Below are 25,459 nucleotides of genomic sequence, written 5' to 3'. Positions count from 1 at the left end.
TACCCATTCCCATCCTTTACACGTCTACTCCCACCTTTCTGCACACCATTTCATCCCATGTTCCTCACCTGCCCTTCCCACACTCCTCTTGCACCAAAGTTACATCCTTACAAATCACTCTTCACTAATTGTATCTAAAACTCCTTGACTACTCCTCACTCGCATACCCAAAACTCCTCCAACACCCACCTGACGCTCTATATATACATGCCTTTCCTTCGCACATGCATTTCACTTCCATCCCTTACTTTATGGAAACCCCTCCATCATCAGGACACACTCCTCAAGACTACTCCTTAGCCATCTATGCGTGAACCTCACACTCCTTACACACGCCCCCCCCACACACCCATCCTATGCTACACGCATTCTCTCCCTTGCTCACCTGTTTTTCACACCCAAATCCGGTCTCCCTGGATAAGTGAACACACCTACCTGCCACATGTCTCATCAGATATTTCCTCATCTGCCTCCCTCCAACATCACCCCTTTGGGTCCCAGGGAGCAGGATCCAGAGCCCCAGCCATGACCTGTGTCCCATACCCCCTGACAGTGAGTGAGCCCCCAGCCCCTGCCTTCTCATGGCCCTGGTGGTATGTACTGCTGGGAGCAGTTGTGGCCGCTGGCTGTGTCTTCATCTTGGCCCTGTTCCTCGTCCACCGACGGAAGAAGGAGACCCGCTATGGGTGAGTTGGAACTACATGAGTAGGAAGGCTAATGTGGATTGGAACAGAGAGGCTGGAGTCGGGGAGACCGTGAGGAGGCTGGTACAGGATGAGAGATTAGCAAGAATCGGAATGAGGACAAGGGGGGAGGCAGAAGGTAGCAATCCAAGACAAGCTCAGCAAACGATGGAGGAGAGGGCGGGCAGGGCCTGGGGTTAGGGTGGTGTTCACTTTCACTGCTGTTGGAAGGAGGGGGTTCCACTCATTTCTGCCCTGCCCTCACCTCCTGCCTGTCCCCCCAGAGAGGTGTTTGAACCAACAGTGGAGAGGGGTGAACTGGTGGTCAGGTACCGTGTTCGCAAGTCCTACAGCCGCCGGACCACTGAAGCCACCTGTAAGTGAACCCTGTGCCTCCCTGCCCTGGTGCGGGGATGATGAGTGTAGACACTGGGGCCTGCTAAGCTTCTGTCGATGCATGCACCAAAAGTTTCTGAAAGTCTTGGAATGCTGGGTTGTTAGAACCACAGACCATAAGAACAACAGAACTGTGAAACCACACAGACACTTAGAGTAATAGAGTCTTAGGGGTGCCTGGGTGGCTCAGTCGGTTAAGTGGCCGACTTTGGCTCAGGTCATGATCTCGCGGTCAGTGAGTTCCAGCCCCGCGTCGGGCTCTGTGCTGACAGCTCAGAGCCTGGAGCCTGTTTCAGATTCTGTGTCTCCCTCTCTCTGACCCTCCCCCGTTCATGCTCTGTCTCTCTCTGTCTCAAAAATAAATAAACGTTGGGGGCGCCTGGGTGGCTCAGTTGGTTGAGCGGCCGACTTCAGCTCAGGTCATGATCTTGCGGTCTGTGAGTTCGAGCCCCGCGTCGGGCTCTGTGCTGACAACTCAGAGCCTGGAACCTGTTTCGGATTCTGTGTCTCCCTCTCTCTGACCCTCCCCTGTTCATGCTCTGTCTCTCCCTGTCTCAAAAATAAATAAAAGGTTAAAAAAATTTTTTTTTTAATTAAAAAAAAAAAAAAACGTTAAAAAAATTAAAAAAAAAAAAAGAATAATAGAGTCTTAGACACAATAAATCATAGAAAGACCAAACCCCGGGGCCACAGGACCCTAGGACATTGTAATGATGATGATGATAAAGATAATGATGATGGTAACAATAAGGATGAGGATCATTGATGATGATGAAGCCAATGATGACAGCCAACCCTGGCACTTCCTATGTGATGGGCGCTGTCCTAAGTGCTCTGTACCTATCACTTAGTTTAATCCTCATGACAACCCAATGAGGTAGGTACGTCAACAGATGAGGAAGCTGTGGTATAGAGTGGTTAAGTAACTTCCTCAAGGCCACACAGCTTGTAAGTCGGACAGCTGGGCTCCGAACCCAGGTAGATTTGCTCTGAAGTCCATCCTCTTAACTGCCTCTTGGAATTATAGAATGTTAGAGAGGTAGGGTTGATCTTGGCCGAAACAATCAAAGGCTTAATTCTTGGTGCGCCTGGGTGGCTCAGTTAGTTAAGCATCGAGCTTCGGCTCAGCTCATGATCTCACGGTGTGTGGGTTTGAGCCCCACATCGGGCTCTGTGCTGATAGCTCAAAGCCTCGAGACTGCTTTTGATTCTGTCTCCCTCTCTCTCTGCCCTTACCCCATTCGCACTCTGTCTCTCTCAAAACTAAATAAACATTAAATGAAAAATTTTTAATGTTGTAATACTATAGACCCTTAAGATTTTTTTTTTAATTTTAAGTATTTATTTTTGAGAGAGAGAGAGAGCGAGCTCACGTGCACAAGTGAGGGAGGAGCAGAGAGACAGGGCACAGAGGATCCAAAGCAGGGCTCCACGCTGATAGCAGAGAACATGATTCAGGGCTCCAACTCACAAATGGTGAGGTCATGCCCCGAGCTGAAGTCGGACGCTTAACTGACTGAGCCACCCGGGTGCCCCTAGACCCCTAAGATTTTGAAAATCATAGGCTCTTAGAACTCTAGACTCTCTGTTCGACTGTGGAGCTATGAAGTGTCCCAGGTAAGAAGGGACCTCAGAGGCCACCTCGTCAAATCTCTTCATCTTTCCAGCTGAGGAGACCAGAAAGAAAAGGGACAGAATTATGTCTCTTCCCAGCACACAGTGAGAAGGCTACTGGGGCCCCAGGGAGATACCAGAAGGGGCTGGGAAAGACATTTATTTAAGAGGAGAAAGAATAGGAAGCAAGGAGGTCATGGTGCCGTAATGAAGTAACATGCAGAGTAGTTCTCAAAGTGTGATCCAGGTCCCTGGAGGGGTCCCTGAGACCTCTGTGTGGGGTCCATGAGGTCAAAACTATTTTCATAGTAATTCCAAGATGTTATTTGCCCTTTTACACTGCTGTTCTCTCACACGTGTTCCGTGGAGTTTTCCAGAAGCTCTACAACGTGTGTTGATGTCATCACTCTATTGGTTGACGAATGTGTGCTTGTTTATTCTTGTTTTAAAAATCTATTCATTTGGGGTGCCTGGGTGGCTCAGTTGGTTAAACCTCTGACTCTTGGTTTCAGCTCAGGTCATGATCTCACGGTTCATGGGTTCAAGCCCCACATTGGGCTCTGTGCTGAGAGCACAGAGCCTGCTGGGGATTCTCTCTCTCTCCCTCTCTCTCTGCCCTTCCCTATTCCCACTGTCTCTTTCTCAAAATAAATAAACTTTAAAAAATTTTAAAAATTAAAATCTATCCATTTGACTTTGCATACAGTAAGTGGTATACATAATCCCCCTAGACGAAAGCTTTTTGCAGTCCTTAGTAATTTTAAGAATGTGAAGGGGTCTTGAGGCCAATAAGTTTGAGAACTGTTACCATATAGCAACGAAAAAAAATTGCAGTTACCCACAACCACATTACAGCTGTCTCATAGACGCCGTGTTGACTGAAAGAAGCCAGACACAAAAGAGAACATATTATGTGATTCCATGTTTATAATAATCTCCCCAAACAGAGGAAGCCTATCTATGGTAAGAGAAGTCAGGAAGGTGGCCGCTCTTGAGAGGGCAGGTCATGGTCTTTTCTTGACCTGGGTGCTGATTATACTGTTGTGTTTGGTTTGTGGAAATCCACTGAGCTACTAACTTATGATTTGTGCAGATTCTACTTCAATAAAAAATTAAGAAATATTTTTAGCAACTGGCATTGTAGGACACTGACCAGTCAGGGTGCCCAGTGGTGCAAGATCATGTGCCAAGTTCTAACCCTTTAGCTGCTGGTTTGGGAGAAGTTTCAGGGATCTAGAGGAGGATCTAGGGTAGGGTGTGTGCTTAGGGAAGTAGCTGATTTTTTTTTTTAAGTTTTAACTTCATTTATTTTTGAGAGAGAGAAAGAGAGAGCAGGAGAAGGGCAGAGAGAGAGGGAGACAGGAGACAGAGAATCCTAAGCAGGCTCAGAGCTGTCGGCACAGAGCACAACTCGGGGCTCAAACCTGCAAACCGTGAGATCATGACCTGAGCCAAAATCAAGAGTTATATGCTTAACCAGCTGAGCCACCCAGGTGCTCCAGGGCAGTAGCTGGTTTTGAATGAATGCAGAAGTATTTCAATATTTTAATAATGGCTACATCCCTATTGACATCCGAATGTCAAATGTCCGAATGTTGAATGTCGCCTGAATGTCGGCCCTGCTCCATGGTTCTGTCCACCCCCACCCCCCATGCAGTGAACAGCCTGGGCATCAATGAAGAGCTGAAGGAGAAGCTTCGGGATGTGATGGTGGACCGTCATAAGGTGGCCCTGGGGAAGACCCTGGGAGAAGGTGAGTTCCCTACCTAGCGCACACATGTATTCCCTTGAACCATGAAGATGAAGTCCTTCACTTGCTCACCCCTACCCAGTCACAGGAAATGCAGTTTCCACAAGTGCCCCTGAGGTCAATGTCTCCCTCTGGTCCCCCATAGGAGAATTCGGAGCTGTGATGGAGGGCCAGCTCAACCAGGATGACTCCATCCTCAAGGTGGCTGTGAAGACAATGAAGAGTGAGTCTATGCCTGCATGTGCACACGTATGGGACCCCCGTCTCCTAGCCCTAGACCCTTCTCCTATGCCCCTAAGGAGGCAGAAGCACAGAAAAGTTAGTAGCAAATTAGCCCCACCACAGAATCTCAGGGTTTCCAGAAAGGAAACGGAATCCATGCCAGGTACTTCAACAGAAGGAATGTAATATGAGGAGGTTTACTACAACGGTGCAGGAATAACTGGGAGCAGTGAGGCAACCTGGAGATTAGCAGCAGCAGTACCTTACTTCCCCCCCAAGGCCTGAAGGGCAGAGGGAGGAAATGGTGTTACCAGAGCCCATGGCCAGGGACGCCTGGTGGGATTTAGGATCACAGGAGTTAGCGGCTACCTTGTAGGAGCTTGAAACACACAGGAGGCACAGCCACCATCAAAGCAAGACTGGAAGCAGTAAGAGACAGGGTGAAATACCCTGACTTCTTCCCTTCCTCCTACGCACCTGCCAGTCTGCCATCAGTGCTTCCCATGGGCAAACTCCCAACAGGAAGCCAGTATGAAAGGGAGCCTGGGAAATGTAGTTTTTGGGGATGAGCTCCTGTGATACATAACAGAGCAGGAAAAGGTCTGGAATGAGGCATACCTGGTTTCATCATTTACCAGCTGTGTGATCTCAAGCAAGTGACTCTCCCTCTCTGAGCTGCCATCCTTCATCCAGGGAAAAAAAAAAAAGATAAAAATCTCCCTGCTTCCTAGGGTGAGCCAAAGCACTTAATGCTGGGTATATAGGATGTGTCATTGATGTGGACTGCGACTATATTATTTACATAGTCAAAGAGGGTGAGAGCCAGTCCAGGGTCACACAGCACAGGGAGTCCATGCCCAAGTCCTTTCTATACAGGAAAGAGGCGTTGAGGGTCAGGCTGAACCTGGTGGTTAGGCAAGAAGGTTCCTTTCTGAATCCCCAGGGCTAAAAGCTTGGATTATGGACTCAACGGTCTCTCACTCATTCATTCATTATTGAGCACTTCTTATGTACCAGGTTATATTCCCCACCTGGGTTTAAATCCCAGCTGCGTGACTTTGGGCAAGTCACTTTGCCTCTGTGAGCCAGCGTCCAGAGTAATCGTATGGATCGCCGGGGAAGCAGCCTTGCATGGTGTTTGCACGTGGGCCTCAGAGCCAGACCGCCTGGCCTTCAGTTCTGCCTATTCCACTTGCAAGCTGTGTGTGCAGATTCCTTAACCATTGTGCGCCATGGTTTCCCCATCGTGAAAACAGGGAAAACAATAGTGGCACCTCAGAGGGTTAAATGAGTTAATATATGTAAAGTGCTGAGTGCAGCACCAGGTACTTAGTAATCATGTTTGATGATGATGATGATGATGATGATGATGATGGAGGAGAAGAGGAGAGAAAGAGTCCTCTCTCCCCTCCCTTCCTCCTTATCACCTTCCTTTCCCCTCCAAGTTGCCATCTGCACAAGATCCGAGCTGGAGGATTTCCTGAGTGAAGCCGTCTGCATGAAGGAATTCGATCACCCCAACGTCATGAGGCTCATTGGTGAGGGAGGGGCAGATTTAGGGGATCTGCAGGCTCCATGGAGGCCACCCTAGAAGGAAGACCCCTCCCTCTGGCACTGAGAAGATCAAACCTCCAGGCTCCCTGTCTCCCTCCCATTCCTCAGAGTCAGCAAGCTCCCCCCTCCTTCTTTCCCTCAGCCTGGAATGTGACCTCTGACCTTTCCCAGAAATAGCTGAGGTCCCCAGGAGGGCTCTGGAAACTTCCCTGGGAACAGTGCTGGAAATGGCTTCTCTGAAGCTCAGTCCTTGCCACTGCTGTCCCCCGCCCCCAACAATTTGGGGGGAAGGGAGAGATTTGAGGGGAAGGGAGAGACAGAGCTGAGGGAGGGGACGGCTTCCCCTCCTGTCCAACTGGAGTGACAGGGCTGCCTGTGGGGGGCGGGGGGCTCAGGTGTCTGTTTCCAGGGTTCTGAACGAGAGGGCTTCCCGGCACCTGTGGTCATCTTACCTTTCATGAAACATGGAGACCTGCACAGTTTCCTCCTCTACTCCCGGCTCGGGGACCAGCCAGTGGTGAGGGACATTTACATGTCTGGTTCACAAGTATTAACTGAGCACCTAAGAGGTACCCAGCGCTGCTCAGAGACTGGGGAAACCATGGTGACCCAAACCATGGTGACCCAGAGCTTGCTGTCCTGGAGCTCTCTGCCAGTGGGGACACCGGGCAGTAAATTAGTTAACAGATAAGCAAGATAATGTAAGTGCTAGGAAGGAAATAGAGTCAGATGAACTATAGAGAAGCTAGGCAGTTAGTTTGAGGGGACAGAGAAGGTCTTACTAAGGAGGTGGCCTTGAAGGAGGAGCCAGCTGGTGGGAGGTGGGGAGATCTTGGGGGAAGCAATCCTGGCAGAGGGAACAGTATAGGCAAAGGCTCAGAGGTGGGAGCAAGCAACAGCCTGTCTGAAAACCAGAAAGGAGGCCCCTGGCTGGAGCGTGTGTCCTATGTCCAGGGCAAGGACAGTAGATCCACTCAGAGAGGAAGGCAGGAGGGGATTATATAGGGCCTTGTTGGAAAGAGGTGGGATTTCATTTTCAGAGCCATTAGAAACCACTGCAGGGCCGAGTGGGGCACACACAGGAAGGGAAGGAAGGAGGGGGGAAGAATGGATCTCACGGACTCTGCTGACCTCTACTCCCTCCTGGGCTGCCTCCAGTTCCTGCCCACTCAGATGCTGGTGAAGTTCATGGCAGACATTGCCAGTGGCATGGAGTATCTGAGTACCAAGAGATTCATACACCGAGACCTGGCTGCCAGAAACTGCATGTGAGTGTTGAGCCTTCCAAAGACATCCCCACCCGCCGAGGAGCTCCATCCCTCCTTCCAAGATGGAAGAGGGGTCTAGACACTTACCTCTCGGGTGGTCCAGAACTCAGGACTGGGACAGAAAGGTCAGCAAGGGAGTTGGAGAAGCATTCCTGGAGGATGTGGGCCTGGAACTGAGATCCTGGGGGGGCATTTGGATGTGGAGACGGGCGAGGCAAGAGGGTTGGCTCAGTGGGTAGCATGAGAGGTGCAGAGGTGACTGATGACCGTAGTAACATTGAAGCCCCATCTCTGTCTCCCTCTGTGCTGAGTGTCTTCCCCGGGCTGCCTTTGGGGAGGGGCCACACTGAATAATGGTGGGTTGGGTACAAGCCAGAAAAGAGGCCAGAACTGAGCTAAGGTGAGAGCGGTGTGTGTGTGTATATAAACACAGGCTTAGGCTATTAGTTACATTACAATATTGGACTCCTAGAAATTGGAGCTGGAGAATTAGAATCTTGTGTCAGATGTCTCATTGTTCGCAACTCTCAGGAATATGAACAGTTCTGCATTTCTCCCAATTTTTTTATTTTGAAAAAGTCCAACCCTACAGAAAAGCTGAAAGAACTGTACAGTGGACCCCCATATACCCTCCTTGTTGAAATTCTCTTTCTGTCTTTCCACAACCATTTCAAAGTGAGTTGCCAAGAGAGTGGCACCAGACCCCTAAATCTTCTGTAGGTATCGCCTAAGAATGAGGACTTACATGGAAGTGATTACAGTTCTGTTGTCACACCTAAGATTAACTGTAATTCTGTAACATAACCTCTCATCCAATCCATGTTCAAATTCTTCCAGTTGTCCTCTGAAATGTCTTTTAGGGCTGTTTTAATTTTTTACCCCAAATCAGAATCTCTTCAGGGTCCCCCCGCCACTGCATTTAGCTGTTATGCCCCTTTGGTCCTTATAAATCTGGAATAGACCCCCCCCAATCTTTTTCTATTTTTACATCATATTATTTTGGAAGAGACCGGGCCACTTGTCTCGTAGGATGTGACAGGCATGTGTCTGTTTCCTTGTGGTGGCATTTGCCTTGTTCCTCTGTTCCCTGTATTTCCTGTTAACTGGAAAGTTTATGTAAAGGCTTCAACAGGCTCAGTCAAAATGGAAATTCCTTTCTTTTTTTTTTTTAATGATTATTTTTGAGAGAGAGTGGGGGGCAGGGAGGGCCAGAGAGAGAAGGAGACACAGAATCTGAAGCAGGCTCCAGGCTCCGAGCTGTCAGCATAGAGCCTGGTGCAGGGCTTGAACCTACAAACTGTGAGATCATGACCTGAGCTGAAGTCAGATGCTTAACCAACTGAGCCACCCAGGCACCCCTGGAAATTCCTTTCTATCTGCAACTTGGCGTGATCCTAGTCAAGTCCCCCATGGAACAGTGACACTGGAAATCAGAGTAGACAACCCATTGTTATGCATCTGCCCCTTTTTGTTAAGTTACAATATTGAGAGGTGCCTGGTGAGGTCACTTGGTAGAGCATGCGACTCATGGTCTTGGAGTTGTGAGTTCAAGCCCCAAGTTGGGTGTACAGATGGCTTAAATATAAAATCTCCAGGGATGTCTGGCTGGCTCAGTCAGTAGAGCATGCAACTCTTGATCTCAGGGTCATGACTTCACACCTCACATTGGGGATGGAGGCTACCTTAAAAATAAGTAAATAAGGGGCGCTTGGGTGGCTCAGTCCATTAAGTATCTGACTTAAGCTCAGGTCATGATCTGGCCGTCCGTGAGTTCAAGCCCCGTGTTGGGCTCTGTGCTGACAGCTCAGAGCCGGGAGCCTGCTTCGGATTCTGTGTCTCCCTCTCTCTCTGTCCCTCCCCTGCTCACGCTCTGTGTCTCTCTCTGAAAAATAAATAACATTAAAAAAAATAAAAGTAAATAAATAAATTTTTTAAATGTTATTTCCTTACCCAGTTGGCAGTTCGCCACTACCCGAAACCTCCCACCCACTCCACAGCCACCAGCCTGGATACCTGAGCATCACCTCTCTCTGCCTCCCTGCCATGATCCTCTGGGCCTTCCCTGGACCTAGAGGGTGAAGGTTAACTCCTGCCCATGTGAGGGGCCTCCAGGGTCTGTTCTGATTGGTCACTGCCCCAGCCCATCACCCTGGCTAGAAATCATTAATTCTTAATAGGATCCTAGAACCTCAGGTGCAAAAATTAGAGAATCTTCTCTTTATGAAAAGCACAAAAGCAGGCAAAAATAATCCATGCTCGAAGACTGTGGCTTCTCTGGGAGGGGTGGTTACAGGCAGGACTAGTAATGTGTTCCTTCCTTTCTCATACTTAAAAAAATCAACGTATGCTGACAAGCTAACACACACACATTCTAGGTGTGTGGCCAAATGCATGTTTATGTCTATAGACTCATGTAAACGACCACCAACTGGATCAAGGTAAAGAACATTTCTGGGCCCCGGCAGGCTCCCTCAAGCACTTTGTAGTCACTGCCCCCAGGGAAAATACTATCCTGTATTTCAGTCACCTGTTCTTAAATGTCACGGAATCACAGAAGGTGTACTTCTTTGTGTCTGGTTTCTTTCGCTCAGTGTGCTATTGTTGAGATGAGCCCACGTCGCCATGCATATTGGTTAGTTCCAGCTTTTTCTTTGCTCTGTGGTATTCCATGTACAGGTGATGTCCCGCGGTGTTCTGTTTCTTCATCTGGGTGCTGGTTACATGGGTGTGTTTGTGAAACTTCATATGGAGGGAACAAGAAGCAACACATTTCCCTTCGGTCTGGGGTTGACAGACCCTCACCCCCAAAGAGGCCAGCCAGAGCAGGAGGTGAAAAGGTGTCTGAGAGTGAGGACAGGCTTCCCGATGGAGGGGGCGATGCCGTGACTCTGTTCCTCTCCCCATTCCGGGCAGGCTGAACGAGAACATGTCCGTGTGTGTGGCGGACTTTGGGCTCTCTAAGAAAATCTACAATGGGGACTACTACCGGCAGGGACGCATCGCCAAGATGCCAGTCAAGTGGATCGCCATCGAGAGCCTAGCTGACCGGGTCTACACCAGCAAGAGTGATGTGGTATGTGTCAGGTGTGGGGAGCAGTGGCCAGTTCATGTCACATTGCAGCTGGGCTCACGGGGATGCCCGGGCTTCCCGGTACAGGGGCCTGACCGCATGTGTTAGGCATGTCTGGGGGTGTGCTGGGTGTCTGTGAATGGTGGTGTGGGCATGGTGGCGACATGCACAGGTCCACGTGTGCATGATGGCAGGTTCATACATGGGACGTGTGGACAGTTTAGGTCGGGAGAGGCAGTGGTGAGGACATGTATGTATGCACAGCCACAGTGCCCAGGGCGACCCGTAAGACCATGTGACTGTGAAGTGTGTACGTGTGTGCATGGATCATCATGCCTATGCACACACAAAAGTTGCCACCCAGTGTGTCCCTGTGCCAAAGTGTTTCGGTGAAGAGCTGTGATGCCGCCACAGAAATAGCTGTGTACAGATGTGCACATAAATGTGGGTGTACCTGTGCATTGGGGTGTCTTTGTGCAGGAGAGACCCTCTAACTCTCTCTCCTCTGCCCCCTACAGTGGTCCTTTGGAGTGACGATGTGGGAGATTGCCACGCGAGGCCAAACCCCATATCCAGGAGTGGAGAACAGCGAGATTTACGACTACCTGTGCCAGGGAAACCGCCTGAAACAGCCTGTGGACTGTCTGGATGGACTGTGAGGACCCTGAGGACTCTCCCCACCCCCAATCCAATCCCAGATTTCACTCCGAAAGTCCTGAGCACCCCACATGGCCCCGACCCTCTAAAACCTGCACAGAATCCCCCAGACTGTTGAGGAACCCGCACACCTCCTCACCAATGCCCCACAAGACTAGGGCTAGCTCACAGGGTGCAGACTGGCAAAAGGTGCCCTCTCCTCTGGTGCCTTTCTGTGTGGAATGCAGGCTGGATCAGCCGCCTTGGCCGGGCCTCTGTGGGCAGTGAATAACTGCACCAGCTTACCTGGGGGCCCTGCCTCTGAGACCCCCCACTCTCCCCAAATTCTAATTCACCTCAGACTCCTGAGCACCCATACTTCCCCCACATGCTCTTCAACACCCCTCAGGACCCGCTGCCAACCCTCCGGTTTGCCATATGGGGCTTCTCCAAACTCATGGGGCTCCTCTGACATATCCCCAGGATCCTTTAGGACAGTGTTTATGAAACTTACAGTTTATGAAACTTACAGCGCACAGAGAAAAGCAGAGCATTCATCCAGCGCTTTGAGGGCAAAGTCTGCTCTAGCAAACCCTCACTGAACACCACACGACACTCAGAGAGGTTCCCCAAGACCCTTTTCAGCTCCTGAGTGTCCTAGGACTCCCCTCAGAAACTCTTGAGAGTTCCCAAATCCCCTATAGAAGCCCCCAAACTGCTATGGTTCCTTCCAGTCCCGTGAAATACCCCAGACTCCCAGAACGCCCTCCTTCTGAGTGCCTGCTCAGTCTCCCACCCTTCACTTTGCTGCCCTAGGTATGCCCTGATGTCCCGGTGCTGGGAGCTAAACCCCCGGGACCGGCCGAGCTTCTCAGAACTTCGGGAGGATCTGGAGAACACCCTGAAGGCCCTGCCCCCTGCCCAGGAGCCCGACGAGATCCTCTATGTCAACATGGATGAGGGTGGGGGGCATCCTGAACCACTTGGAGCTGCTGGAGGAGCTGACCCCCTAACCCAGCCTGACCCTAAGGATTCTTGCAGTTGCCTCACCGCGGCTGAGGTCCATCCTGCTGGACGCTATGTCCTCTGCCCTTCTACCGCCCCCGGCCCTACTCTGCCCACGGAAAGGAGCTCCCCAGCTCCCCCAGGGCAGGAGGATGGAGCCTAAGACAACCCTCTACCTGGGACTCCCTCTCAGGACCCAAGCTAGGCACTGCCACTGGGGGAGCCTACCCTATCAACTATTTCTCCATTCCAGGCCTCACCCCAAACTACAGCCTTCTCTTCCTACCTATTCCACTTCCATCCCAGACAGATCCTTTCCTTTTTCCATGCCTTAGAGTCCCCATGTGTAAAAGGAAGGGGTTGTACCGCAATCCCTAAGGATCCTTCCAGGTCTGACATTCCACGATTCTAGATTCTAAGGTTTAAAGAGTCTAGATTCGAAGGTTCTAGGTTTCAAAGATGCTATTAGTCTTTGGCTCTAAGGACCTAAAATCCCAAAGTCTCTAATTCTAAAGTGCTAAGTTTCTAGACATGGAAGTTGCAAGGTCTATATTCCAAGGCTCTGAGAGCCCATGGCTCTAGATTTTTCTGGTTCTAGGATTCTTCATAAAGCCCACAAGATTTTGGGTTCTAAGCTCTAAGATTCTAGTTTTAGGATCCAAGGTTCTGTGATCCTAGACTTTATTTTTCTAGGGTTCTGAATTCTTAGGGTATAAGATTCTAGATTCTACAATTCTAGACCTGGAGGTTCTAAGGCCTAATGTTCTAAAATCTGATGTTCTAAGCCTCCTAGACTGTAAATTCTCTGGCTTATCAGACTCTACATCATAAGGCTTCCAGATTTTATCTTCTCAAGTTCAAAGCTTCTAATAATGGTTAATTATAAGTTTTAAGGCTTCATGATCCTTGAAACTCTTATGAGATTCTGGATCCTAAATATCTAAGGTTAAAATGTGCAATTCAAAAGTTCTAAGAGTCTAAAGATGGAGGTTCAAAGGTCTAATGTTCTAAGATGTGATGTTCTAAGACTTAGTCTAAGAACCTAGATTCTCTGTGTCTAAGATTCTAGACCATATGCTTCAAGATTCTAGATTATTAAACTCAAAGATTCTAATGTTGTTCTGTTCTATGTTCCAAGGTACTCTAGAGTCTATTGGTCCAAGATTCTGGACCCTCAGCACTAAGGTATAAAACTCTATAGTTAGTTGTGGCTAGCTAGATACCAAAGTTTTAATCATTTCTAATGACATTCTAATCATTTAATACCTTTAGGTTCAATGCTGCATTCCACCTTTCTAGGGTTTTAGTTGAGGGTCCAAGAATCCACAGTTCTAAATCTTAAGTTCCTAGGCACTGTAGTTCTAAGATTCAAACGTTGTAGTTGTAAGATTCAAAAGTTCAAAGATTCTAAAGGTGTACTGGTCTAGAATTCCAAGGTATGATTCCAAGATTCTAATCTTACAGTATTCTTCTGTGCGACTCTCCCTTTCTTAGCCACCTCTGCTTCCTCCTCCCCTCATGTGGGGGCATGCCTCCCCTCAAGCCTGTGCAATGCATTAGGGATGCCTCCTTTCCCCAGGAGACAATTTCCCTCCTTTTGGGCCATGCTGCCCCCCTGAGCCAATCCCTCAAGCCTCCTGTACAGAGGTGTGGACTCTGGTGCCTCCAGAGGGGCTCAGATCACATAAAACTTTATAACCACACTTCTGTCTCCTCTTGTTTCCACTCAGCTGTCATGTGGCCCCTCTCCCTGGCCACTCAGTTTCCCCATCAGTAAAAAGAAGAGCTTGGTGGTCTAGAAGTTCTCCCTTTATCAAGAGGGTAGAAATGAGCATATGCATAGGCAAAAAGACATACAAAGAAATGCCGACTCTCCTTCCTAGTGAGGAAGAGGCGCGTGGATACTCCTGTCACAAAGAGACTCTTCTCCTCACCCCAAAGTAACAGACCCATTAGGACATACTCCGGCATACCTTGCCACAAATAGAGACACTGAAATTCAGACGCACATAGTAACAGACATACAAAATTACACAGATAACAAACATATTTGCAAACATATGCAAGGCAGATACTCACCAGGAATAGGAAGAAACTAGACTAACAGATTACAGAATAAATAAAGTGACACAAATACCTAGAGAGTACAACAGGTACTCACAGACTCAAACGTTGAGGTTCACATAGAAACACAGGCACAGAACACCTCCGATCAGCGAGGGAGCACAAAGGGATTGCTGCCAAGACAAACACCCTGTGCTTTGCATGCCCACGTTCCTGGGTCTATCGGGCAGCAGATGAAGAAACCCTTGGCAGCGCCCGGACGCCCCCCGGTGGCAGCTCCTGAGAACCCGAGGACAGTTCAATCCGGGCCACAAACTTTTTCAGAACAAATCATTGTGGGAAGCTGGGAGGAGAGAGGAAGTCGGACGTGGGCGAGGGGCGGGGTGTCTGGACTGGAACCTCCGGGCCCACGTGAGTGTCTGCCCCGTTTCTGAGTGGGTGCTGTGTGTCGAGGTTGCCTTGTCAGCTTGTAGTGTTAACTGTCCCGTGTCTTTATCATTTGATGCCTCCTGCCTGTGTGGACCTTAGTGGCCACATCTACACTGCAGTTTTGTGTATTATCCCCTTTACGGATGTATCTGATCTGACTCACGGCCATTTGTTTATCTGTGTTGTGTGTGCTTTTGTCTAAGTAGAGGTGGTGGTGGTGTGTGGTTTTTGTGGGCTTGTGGTATGGCTCGGTGGGCAGCGGGCGTTTGCATTGTGTAGCACGATTGTGTATTTCACGGAAGTTTTGTGTCTTTTGAGTTAGAGGCGACAGGTGGTGCAGCAGTAGACATTGTGAAACTGTGGCGTTTGCATTTGTAGCGTGAGGCTGAACTACGGACCTATGTGTTCGAGCTTGTCAGTACAGACGCCAAACAGCCAGAACTACTGAACAGCAGCTCAGAAGATTTGGGGTACAGACCCGAGAACTTTCGGAGGTGGGGAAGTCTCTATGGTCGCGTGCAGAGCGCCCATTCCACGTAAGATACCAACCATAGAGAAAGACTGCAGCGAATCTATGATCGTGGAAAGAGGCTCCCCTTGAGATGAACTATCAAAAGGGAAGAGGGTGCGATTTCCTTTACAACTTTTTTCCCGTTGCTGGTCTAGCCTCTATTTTCAAAACTCTGGTACTCTCTGAAGTCAAAAGATTGCTTTTCGTAGTCAATTGAGTTTCTTCCAGATTAAGGATAATTTATCTACTTAATCTCTATCTCCTCGGCCTCCCTCTTCAGCGACATTTGTGAGGCCGTCCGCCAAAGAACAGCCAATCTGGTTGGCTTTTCCTAAAGCTATCCAACTGTACTAGCTTTAGTGAGTTAAAACGATGATTGCAATTGGTGGACAGATTGTTTTGAAACCGCCCTAACGGCAAGGGGCAGGTCCTTCGTGAATTCATCTTTCCGGTTTCTTAAAGGCAAACGTGAAAGGAGGAAGAGGGGGGAGTTGGTCGGCCGACCCTCCATTTGATTGGTTCTAGTGCTTTTATCCGCTTGTACGCCTCTAGGGGCGGGAGATCTAGACCAATCAGGGTGTGTGTTACAGGAGACACCAGTTTGATGAAAGGACCGCGCAGGAAAGGCCGAGAGTGTGTATGTGTGAGTGGCGGGGGGTGGGGGGGGTGGGCAGGGAGGTTCATTCTGAGATCCCATCGCTGATTGGGCCAAGTCCTTACTCCCTTTTCTTCATTTGACCCTACGGGAGCGGGCGCGCGGGGGCCACCCAATCACCGCGTGCTCCGCCTCCCGCCTTTTCCCGCCCTCCGCTCCGGCGGCTGCAGCGACGTAGGCCAACGCTTCCTCCCCGGGTGCTACGGGGCCCTTTCATTGCCGTTCTTTTGAAAGCCGCGCTTTGATTGGCTGAGTCTCCCGGCCCGCGCCCGTTGCCTCCACGCGGTGGCCAATTGGCACCCGTGTTGCATCGCATGGGGCCACGGAGGAGGGGGAGGTGGCGGCGGCGGCCATTTTGAGCCGCCGCCGCCATTGGAGCGGGCCCCCCCCCCCTTTTCCCCCTTCGCCTCCTGACAGGAAAGGTTTAAGGGGGACAGAGCCCTGGGAGGCCGGGCCGGGCTCGGGGGCCGCCCCGGGGGCCCGGGCCATGGATGTGCGCCGTCTGAAGGTGAACGAACTTCGCGAGGAGCTGCAGCGCCGCGGCCTGGACACTCGCGGCCTCAAGGCCGAGCTTGCTGAGCGGCTGCAGGCGGCGCTGGAGGCCGAGGAGCCCGACGACGAGCGGGAGCTCGAGGCCGACGACGAACCGGGGCGACCCGGGCACAACAACGAGGAGGTCGAGACCGAGGGGGGCTCCGAGCTGGAGGGGACCGCGCAGCCACCGCCGTCCGGGCTGCAGCCGCACGCGGAGCCTGGCGGCTACTCGGGGCCGGACGGACATTGTGAGAGTGCGCGGGGCGGGGGTCGGGGAGCCCGGAGTCCGGGCCGAGGAAGGGCTATGGGACACGGGAGTCCGGCGCCTGAGGTCGGGGAGATGGTCTGAGGATTGGGGGATCCTGCTACCTGCCGCTGAAAAGGATCTAGGGCCCAGGGCCTCGGGACGACTGGAGGGTGGACCCTGGCATTCGGTGCAGGAGAGCTACTGGAGTGGGGGCTCTTGGTTTCGGAGATGAGGAAGGTCCCGGGGGTGTAGAGGATTCCGGAGTCTGGGGCTCGGAGACCGGAAGCCGTGGTTTCTGGAGCCGAAGAGAGTCGGAAGAACAAGAGGTTTTCTAAGCGGGGGCCAAGGAGGGTCTTGGAAATGACGATATTAGGGTTTGGAGCCGGGGGGGCTTTGGGGCTGTGCTAGCCCAGCGTGTGGGCTGGACGTCGGGAGCCGTGTTTTTAGGGCTGGAAGAGTTTTAAGAATAGAGGATCTTGGAGTGTGGTGCTGGGTGGGGTATGGGGAGTTCTCATATTTGGTACTGGGATGGGTTAGTGAGGTGGAGGTGCTGGTGTCTGGCCAGGGGGAAATCTGATGGACTGGGTGTTCTGGTATTTGGCTAGTGAGCATTTAGGGGATGTGGGAGACTACCATGTGATTGGACTGTGGGGGACCCCCATCTGTCTAAGGATGGCCTGGGGGACTCTGAGATCCAGGGCTGGAAGGCCAACCTTGAGTCAGGGCCAACTTGGGCATTTGGTACTAGGATACCTGGGGATCTTCTGATTGGCTTCCAGAGGAGGTAGAAGGAAACCCCCATCTCTGGGGGGCAGGCAAGGGAGGGAAGGATGCCTCGCTGGACAAGGCACCTAGAGATCTTGAGCTGGGTGGATTCTGGGAACAGGTAATTCAGCGCCTACTGCTGAGTCGTCTTGGATTAACAGTATGGATTGTTTGAAGAACAGAAAAGTAGCTAGGGGTGGGGTGCGGCTGATAGCAAGTTGATGGAGTTTGAAGTCCGTGGAGTATCTGGGGGATAGAGGATCCTTCTGTCCAGGACAGGAGTGTACGTGTGGTCTAGCATACGTGGGAGAGGGGAGGGTATAGAATGGAAAGAGAAAGAAAACCTGTTGACTTGGCTAGAGGTCTCAGGATGGAGTGGGGGTAGTGTTTCTGAGACTGAGTGTCTCCACGAGAGGGCTCCTTGGTCCTCAGAAACAGTTATTTGTGTGCCCAGGGAATGGGGGGATCTCAGGGTGTCGTAAGGAACCACTGCATGAGCCAGAAGGTATGGCTCAGAACAAGAGGGGCAGGGTAGATCTGCGATTGTCTGAAGAGAGAAGACCCTAGTATGGAAGGTAGGAAATGTGGAGTTAGAAAAACGTGGTTTTCTAGCAGGACAGGGGAGTGGTGATTGGAGAAGTTAAGGAGTAAGTAGAAAGGACTCCGGCATACAGCATTTGTGGTATTTCTCTGAAAAGTGGGTGCCGTGAGGTTAGCCAAGTGAGGAGAGCAAGAGGGTGAGGGAAGAGACAAGAAACTGGGTTGGCATAGGGTACTTACTGACTTATTGGTGAGAGATGTGATGTCCTGGAGGGGGGCAACCTGAGTATAAATTAGCAGTGAGAGCAGCCTAGTGACTGTCCGGGACCCACATGCCGGGAAGAATACTTCCTTTGCAGAGACCTGTGAGGGAAGGAGGAGTGCATGTCTAGGGCAGGAGAGATGCTGCAGGAATGCCTAGGAGGAAGGGCCAGTGGCCAGAGGTGTCTCAGAAGAGGGACTGCTAGACTCTGGACAGACTTTGTTCCAAAGGTGTGTCTATGACTTGGGCAAGTCAGTTCACCTCTGTGAGCCCTGGTTTTCTTGCGTGCACAGCAGGGATAATAATATGCCCCCCAGGATTGTTATGAATGAGGTCACATGTGTAGGAGGCTTAGCACTGGGCTTGCATGTCAATAGGAGGTGGATGTTTTAAGGGTGGAGAAGGACCCCAGAATCATCCGGGGTGAGGCTGCCTTTGTGGGCACAGGAGAGATATTTGAAAAGAGAGATGTGAGTATTTGTAGGAAGAAGAGTACTGTGCTTGGAGCCCAGAAGAAACTGAATAGTTTGAAAGGCACTCCCTGTGTTCCAATTAAGGAGATAATCTATTTCTTCCTTTTTCCTGTAACCCCTACAACAAAATCCTCTGAGCCCCTTTCATGCCCCACTGCAACTCTTCCTTCAGGCTCTGGTAAACAGAGCTGTGGCAGATCACGTGATCTGTTACTTTCCTCCCTTTGGGCTGCACCTGGTTTGTGCCCAGATGTATTTGTCCTCTGAGAAAGGATCCAATCAGTTAGCAGGTGGCAGAATAGTCTCTCCTTCCCTGTGGTTCTGCCGGTCCTGGCACAGCTACCAGTAGGGCCCTAGAGGCACCTAGCAGAGCTTGCCACTGGGGTAGAGAACCTGCTTGCTGCTCGTCCTAGGTTTCCAGACTTCTCTCTGGGTTTGGCTGCAAGGTTCTTCTTGGGTTTGCTACTCTGGTTCTGGTCTCACCTCTGAACTTTGACATGTTGTAACAACCCCAGGAATGGCTTCTCTGTTACTTTCTGGGTTCCTGTCTTAACTCCTCGTACTTCTTGGTAAACCTGAATGCAATTAGAATTTGCTTTTTGTGTTTAAGTATTTGTTTAATGTATGTCCTATTAACAAAACTGAAGGCTTCAGTGAGGCAAGCTTATTCTAAGCTATACCCAGGGTCTGGTACGTAGTGTGTATTCCACAAATAGTTAATAATATTCTTATAATAAGAATAAGCTTCTGTTCTTAGTCTGATTCCGTGAGACACCTTCTCGAAACCCTTCCCACCTAGCTCCATATATTTCATGACTTCTCCCTAATGAGTCTAAAGGCCACTATTATCATAACTCCTGTTTTCCTAACTGTTCCTCCGCCACCCCCCATTTCCCTGTCAATTGGGATGGTTAGTCTTTATCTTTGCAGCTATGGTGGGGTGGAAGAGATTCTTGAAGAGGGTTGGCTGTGCAGTGAGTTGGGCTGGGCAGCAGGCTGATTTGCGCCCTGAGTAGTTTTTAAGGTCGTGCCCTGAAGCCAGCTCCCTACACATCATACCACGTCATAAGACAGCTAGACTGGTGGTTTTTAAACTGTGCTGCATGGAGTCCCAGCTGCCAATAGAGTCGTCACAGCCTTTGAGTGGGGACTTAGGGAGTGAGGTCAAGCTGGGTACTTTCTCTGACCCTCCCATCTTCTCACTTTAACCAGAGCAGTTCTGCCTCAGTTGGTTTTGTTTGTTGGGATTCTGTACAACCCAGTCACAGATGTATCGCCAAACATTTGAGGGACAAGAGGGCACGTCCTTAGGCAGTTGAGGCTGCTGACTGCCCAGATAGGTTCCATCTGAAGGGGTTGTCACACCTTTTAGCCTTTGGCAGACTGTCCCCACTGAGAATGACATTGTGTAGCACCAAAAACCCACCTCTGGGCCCAAGAAGCACCTTTCTAACTAGCCATTTCTTGTTTTAAGATGTCATGGACAATATTACCAGGCAAAACCAATTCTATGAAAGCCAGGTCATCAAGCAAGAGAACGAGTCTGGCTACGAGAGGAGACCTCTGGAAATGGAGCAGCAGCAGGCCTATCGCCCAGGTGGGAAAGTACACGTTGTACATCTCTTTCGAAGGAACTAGAATCTGTATGTGGCCTTTACCCTCTGCCTAGAGCCGTCTTCCCAGAGAGATTTTGCATCTTCCTCTTGGATGGTCCATTTGGGCTCTGTCACTCTGGAAAGGTTCTTTTGAAGGAGAGAACTTAATCCTGCTCCCGGGTGTTGAAAGAGGGGAGTCTTCATGGTATCTGTTTTCAGATGTTAGTATCAACACCCTGGAGAGTTTAGACTCAGAGGACAGTACTTGAGTCTTATTTAAGATCTTAGAATGTAGAATCCAGCAAGGACTTTTTATTTTTATTTTTTAATGTTTATTCATTTCTGAGGGGGAGAGAGTGAGAGAACGTGAGCGGGGGAGGGGCAGAGAAAGAGGGAGACAGAGGATCCAAAGCGGGCTCTGTGCTGACAGCAGAGAGCAGATGTAAGGCTCAAACTCACCAACCATGAGATCATGACCTGAGCCAAAGCTGGATGCTTAACCGACTGAGCCACCCAGGTGCCCCATCTAGCAAGGACTTTCTAAAGCTAGTTTAGTATTTAGTAGTTTCTGCATTCTGAAGAATATTGTTCCAGAAGATGTCATTAGGGACTTCCCAGGGAAGGGTTCCTTGCCTAAAACATACCTGGAAATGCAGCACGTGCTATACCACCTCTGGGAGCATTAAAGGCTCTGAGAAGTCCTGGACTGAAAAAAAACCTGTGTCACATTGTTTAAACCCAGGGTTTCCCAAATATGTGAATAAATATGTCTTTGCCGAACAAAGTTTCTTGCAGTGTCAGTTTGGGAAACACAGATGCAACCCAGCTCTCTGCTCCCATTTTACAGACTGAGGAGGTGGCTTATCTGATGGCAGAGCTGGGGTTAGCACCCAGGAAACTGGTGCCTGGGCCACTGCTGTTGGTTAATAAGCAGCATTCCCAACCAGTTGTGTCCTACCATTTAGAAAGCAGGGTCCCACTGTTGAGTAATGACGGAGCCAGAACTGCCTCCCAGTCTTGTGTTCCTGTCACTGTGTTACAGCCCTAGTGTCTGTACTTAGTGAAGTTGATTCTATGTAGTTGATTCTATCTAATTCCATTCTGGTTCATCCACAAAGTGAAATCCCCAGACATTTCTTGTGGGTGGCTGAGGATTTTACTTTCAATGTAGGTTAAACTGCAGATTTGTGTCAGGCTCTGTCAAACCTGTGGGATCATTTGGCCCAAGGAGAGTCATTTCTGTGCTGTTACCAACAGACTTTTTTTTTTTAATGTTTGTTTATGTATTTTTGAGAGAGAGATCATGATTGCAAGAGGGGGAGGGGCAGAGAAGAGGGAGAGACAGAGAATCCCAAGCAGGCTCCACACTGTCAGTGTAGAGCCCGATGAGGGGCTTGAACTCATGAACTGCAAGATCATGACCTGAGCCATCTAGGGACCCCCACAACAGACATTTATCAGGGCCTCCTGCGAGCTCGGCTCTGCTGGGAAGCATGGAGGCTCTCCAGATGGGGGAGCACAGTCCCTGCCGTGGGTGCCCAGGAGCCTTCTTTCTACGCCACGGCTAAGGATCCAAGGTGGTCTTGGCTTGAGTGCTGAAATGAGGAGATGTGAGTGATCCACAGTGTCAGCATAGATGCTGGTTCCACAGTTTGCTCTCTGTTAGGTGCTTGGATTATTAAGTCACACCACAAATAGAAAGTCAGGATTTCTATTTGTGGTGTGACTTAATAAGGCCATCACACCTATAGGCCGGCTTAAGTTCAGACCCTCGCTTCTGGAATGATTCTGGGCTTTATGGTAGAGTGACTGAAGCCAGTGGAGTTAGCTGTGGGCCCACAGTGTCCTGTTGAATTGACCTTCCCACCTCCTTTTCCAGACAGATGACGCTTTGTACGAAATGAGGTAGAAAGATTCTCTGGGAGGAATAATTAGAGAAGGTCGGATCGTGGGATCTCAAAGTTTAAAGGGATCTTAGAAATTTTCTTTATTTTTTCTAGAGAGAGAAAGAGTATGACCCAGGGAGAGGGGCAGAAGAAAAGAAAGAATCCTAAGCAGGCCCCATGCCCAGCGTATACCCCGATGCAGGGCTTGATCCCACGATGCTGGGATCATGACCTGAGCAGAAATTAAAAGTCAAACGCTCAGCTGACTGAGCCACCCAGGTGCCTCCATGTTAGAAACTCTCTAGGACTCTCCCACTCATTGCGGACCAAGGTAGCTGCCAACTTGCCTGAGGCCTTTGGCAAAGTAGCCTAAGGCAGCTATTCACTTTTGGGTGGACCTTATTAAGAGAGCTGGTCTTTATTCAGTGCTGAAGTCCTTTCTCCCACATGAAGCCTGAGAGTTATCTGGCTGACATCTGTCACCCCATCAACTGCCAGTGCAGATGTGCCTCGCTGACCATCCCCAACTTCCCTCTGCCCTGGTCCTGCTCTCCAGTGCAGCCTTCTTGGCTCCCTGGTAGGTTTCCGTTGAACCGAGCAAGCTGCCTGTGCCCAGCCCATCGTGAGTGTAGTCAGGATCCCGCCAACATCTCCTGAGGTAAAGGAACCAGAAAAGTGATAGCTAAGGAGTTTCCAAGTGTCTTGACCACCTGGCTTTGTCCTGACAGTAGAAATGAAGACAGAGATGAAGCAAGAAGCACCCACCAGCTTCCTCCCACCCGAAGCATCTCAACTCAAACCAGATAGACAACAATTCCAGAGTCGCAAGAGGCCTTATGAAGAAAACCGGGGACGGGGGTACTTCGAGCACCGAGAGGATAGGAGGTGGGTGTGTGAGGCGATAGTCCCCCTTCTTCCAGTAGGTCTCTGTGTCTGTAGCCTGGTGCCCACTGGTACCTTTGTATTAACCAAGGGGGCAGAGCAACCTGCCCTCACACGTTTGCTCAGTTCTCCCTGCACTCACTGCCAGATTCAGCTTTACTAAACTTTTGCTCCTTCCTCAGCTCCTCCCTTCTCATAACCTACAGGGTGAAGTCCAAATACTTGGCCTTTCACATGTGAGATGCCAGCTTGCCTTTTCAGTCCTTTGCCTCACTGCCCCATCATCCTGCACAGTGTCCTATTCTTAATGGCTGCTCAGTATCCCTTGATGAAAAGATTTACTTCCTGACCCTTTTCCCAAACACATCCTTCCATCTATCTACTCATTTATCTATTGTCACACTCCCGCTGCTTTCACAAGGTACCTACCCTTGGGCTGGACACTGGGGACACAGAGATGATTTGTTTGGACAGTGGGGTTTGCCTTCTTTTGATCCCAATATAGGGCCTGAGACAGACCCATGAGTAAGCCACAACCTAGTGAGACCAGTAGTCACGGTGTGTGTCAGGAGGTCAGAGGAGGGAGTGTCCTCTCTGCCCTGGTTATTTTCCTTTCCTGACAAGCCCTTCCTATCCCTTTGCCCCAGCCCCAGCCCCAGTTCCCCCACCCCCACTCCCACCCTCCCTTCAGTTTTTGCATGAAGACTTTTCTGGTCACACAAACTAGGAATGACCATTACTTCTCTACTTGTCTGGACTGGTCATCTGACACATTTTATTTCCCACCTGGTGGATTCTATCCCCTCACTGCCTTGTGACCCTCTAAGACAGGGTCTGGGTCTCTTGGCTTCAACCAAAGCTAGGATGTGAAACTACCTCCTACAAGTTTCTCCCAATACCTCCTACTGAGCAGAGCCCTAGGGTACTTGCCTGTGGGGAACAGAGGAAAAATACTTGCTCTGATTCGAGGCTGGCAGGGAAAGCTTTCTCAGATGAACTTACTGTGTGATGAGGTCCTTCTTTGTACAGGGCTCTGCCTTAGCCCTAGACTGGCAGGGCCAGAAGGACATCCCACCAGAGGGAAGCCTCCCAGATGGGCCAGGGGTACCTGATCTGGGCACATGGTCGACAAGGTCCAGACTGTTCCAGACAGGACCCTGGGCATTAGACCCCATCCTTCTGTGCCTTTCCTTTATTCCTGTAAGTTGGAAGCCAGCAGTATTTTAACATTAGTCCCTTTTTAGTGATTTGGTAGGAGATGAGTCTTATTCATAATTTAGGACGCTTGACGGAAAGAGACTGAAAAAATGGGTCATTTCAAATACTTGCAGATGTGGATTCTTAGGAAGATGTGGGCAGATTGTGATTACTGGGTTTTATCTGAGCCTTTGCACATTCCCCCTCCCCGGCCCAGCCCCTTCTGGGCTACTGTGCCACCCATCGCTAAGAGTCTATCATGGAGGCAGCTCCCAACACGCACAGGGCATGGGTCAGAATCTCGAGGTGTGAGAGAGTAGTTGTGTTTGAACAGGCTGGCCCTCTGGAGCAGAATGTGCCCTCTCTAGTCTCCATCCTCACCCTAGGATTTAACAGTCCTTGCCGTCGTTGCAAGGATGTAGGGTTGCACAGTTGTTTTGCTAACCTCCGTGAGAAGAAATCAAAATCCAGGAAGCAGTCTGGAGGCCACTTGTCAATTCCAACAGAACCTTCATTTCTCTTTCTCCGTGCTCATCCAGCTGTTCTCATGTGACTTAACCCCTTTTTCTGACACAGGGGCCGCTCTCCTCAGCCTCCTGCTGAAGAGGATGAAGATGACTTTGATGACACCCTTGTTGCCATCGACACATGTGAGTCCTTGGGGTGCCCATCTGATTCTACTCTCCAGTCAGTATTGGGAAAGTCGGATATGAGAAACCGGGCTCTCGAGTGAGGTTGCTGGTTCAGAGACCGAAGACCTCCTCCCAGCTCTAGCTGGGATCCTGGGCAGGATCATTCTGTTTCTCTGATCTTCTCTTCAGGGAGGCATAATGCTGCCCTAATACCTCAGAGGATTTTCAGTGACACTCATCAGAATGGGTGCAGGGGCAATCTGGAAAACCCTGAACGCCCAGGGGCTTGTCGTCTAACCAGGAAGGGAACCTGAGTGCACCTGGGGAAACTTAACTCTTTGACAACCAGTTCCCCAGTTTCCATCAGCTGCTCACGTTCCTGGTGAAACCAATGCCACCTTGTCCTCTGAGGCTTAACCTGGCCCGCCTCGCTGTCCGTCCTCCAGTTTCTTTCCGCTGGATAAGTGGCTTCCCCTAAACTGCATCTGAACCCGAGGGGTGACGGTGATAGAGGTCCTGCCCCTCCTCAGACTGGATCTCAGTGGTAGAAACTGCAAATCTGACTTTAGGAAGTCGATCAGGTCTGAGA

The 25,459-nt window shown here is 50.2% G+C and overlaps 2 protein-coding genes across 10 annotated transcripts in view; both read left to right on the top strand.

Moving 5' to 3' along the window:
- Positions 1-13,901, top strand: part of AXL (AXL receptor tyrosine kinase) — a 28,071-nt gene extending 14,170 nt beyond the window's left edge. For all 4 annotated transcript variants that reach the window (XM_045046475.1, XM_045046474.1, XM_045046473.1 and 1 more), the window contains 10 exons: positions 554-686; positions 968-1,059; positions 4,351-4,446; positions 4,589-4,666; positions 6,111-6,203; positions 6,615-6,736; positions 7,378-7,487; positions 10,401-10,560; positions 11,076-11,212; positions 12,010-13,901. In XM_045046475.1, coding sequence (XP_044902410.1) covers positions 554-686; positions 968-1,059; positions 4,351-4,446; positions 4,589-4,666; positions 6,111-6,203; positions 6,615-6,736; positions 7,378-7,487; positions 10,401-10,560; positions 11,076-11,212; positions 12,010-12,361 — 1,373 coding nt within the window. In that variant the 3' untranslated portion in view covers positions 12,362-13,901. The remainder of the gene's footprint in view (positions 1-553; positions 687-967; positions 1,060-4,350; positions 4,447-4,588; positions 4,667-6,110; positions 6,204-6,614; positions 6,737-7,377; positions 7,488-10,400; positions 10,561-11,075; positions 11,213-12,009) is intronic.
- A 748-nt stretch (positions 13,902-14,649) lies between these two features.
- HNRNPUL1 (heterogeneous nuclear ribonucleoprotein U like 1) overlaps positions 14,650-25,459 on the top strand; it is a 36,522-nt gene continuing 25,712 nt past the window's right edge. The window contains exons 1-4 of one of the 6 annotated variants that reach the window (XM_019819497.3): positions 14,650-14,673; positions 20,153-20,275; positions 22,888-23,044; positions 24,815-24,888. In XM_019819497.3, coding sequence (XP_019675056.1) covers positions 20,158-20,275; positions 22,888-23,044; positions 24,815-24,888 — 349 coding nt within the window. In that variant the 5' untranslated portion in view covers positions 14,650-14,673; positions 20,153-20,157. Of the gene's footprint in view, positions 14,674-16,222; positions 16,640-20,152; positions 20,276-22,887; positions 23,045-24,814; positions 24,889-25,459 lie in introns of those variants that run through there. The other 5 variants (XM_045046477.1, XM_006941234.5, XM_003997776.6 and 2 more) reach the window with 5 other exon arrangements.

This window comes from Felis catus, chromosome E2, assembly GCF_018350175.1.
Source record: "Felis catus isolate Fca126 chromosome E2, F.catus_Fca126_mat1.0, whole genome shotgun sequence".
NCBI lineage: Eukaryota > Metazoa > Chordata > Mammalia > Carnivora > Felidae > Felis > Felis catus.
The sequence above is the reverse complement of the archived record's forward strand: the minus strand, read 5'-3'. Positions and strand labels throughout refer to the sequence as shown.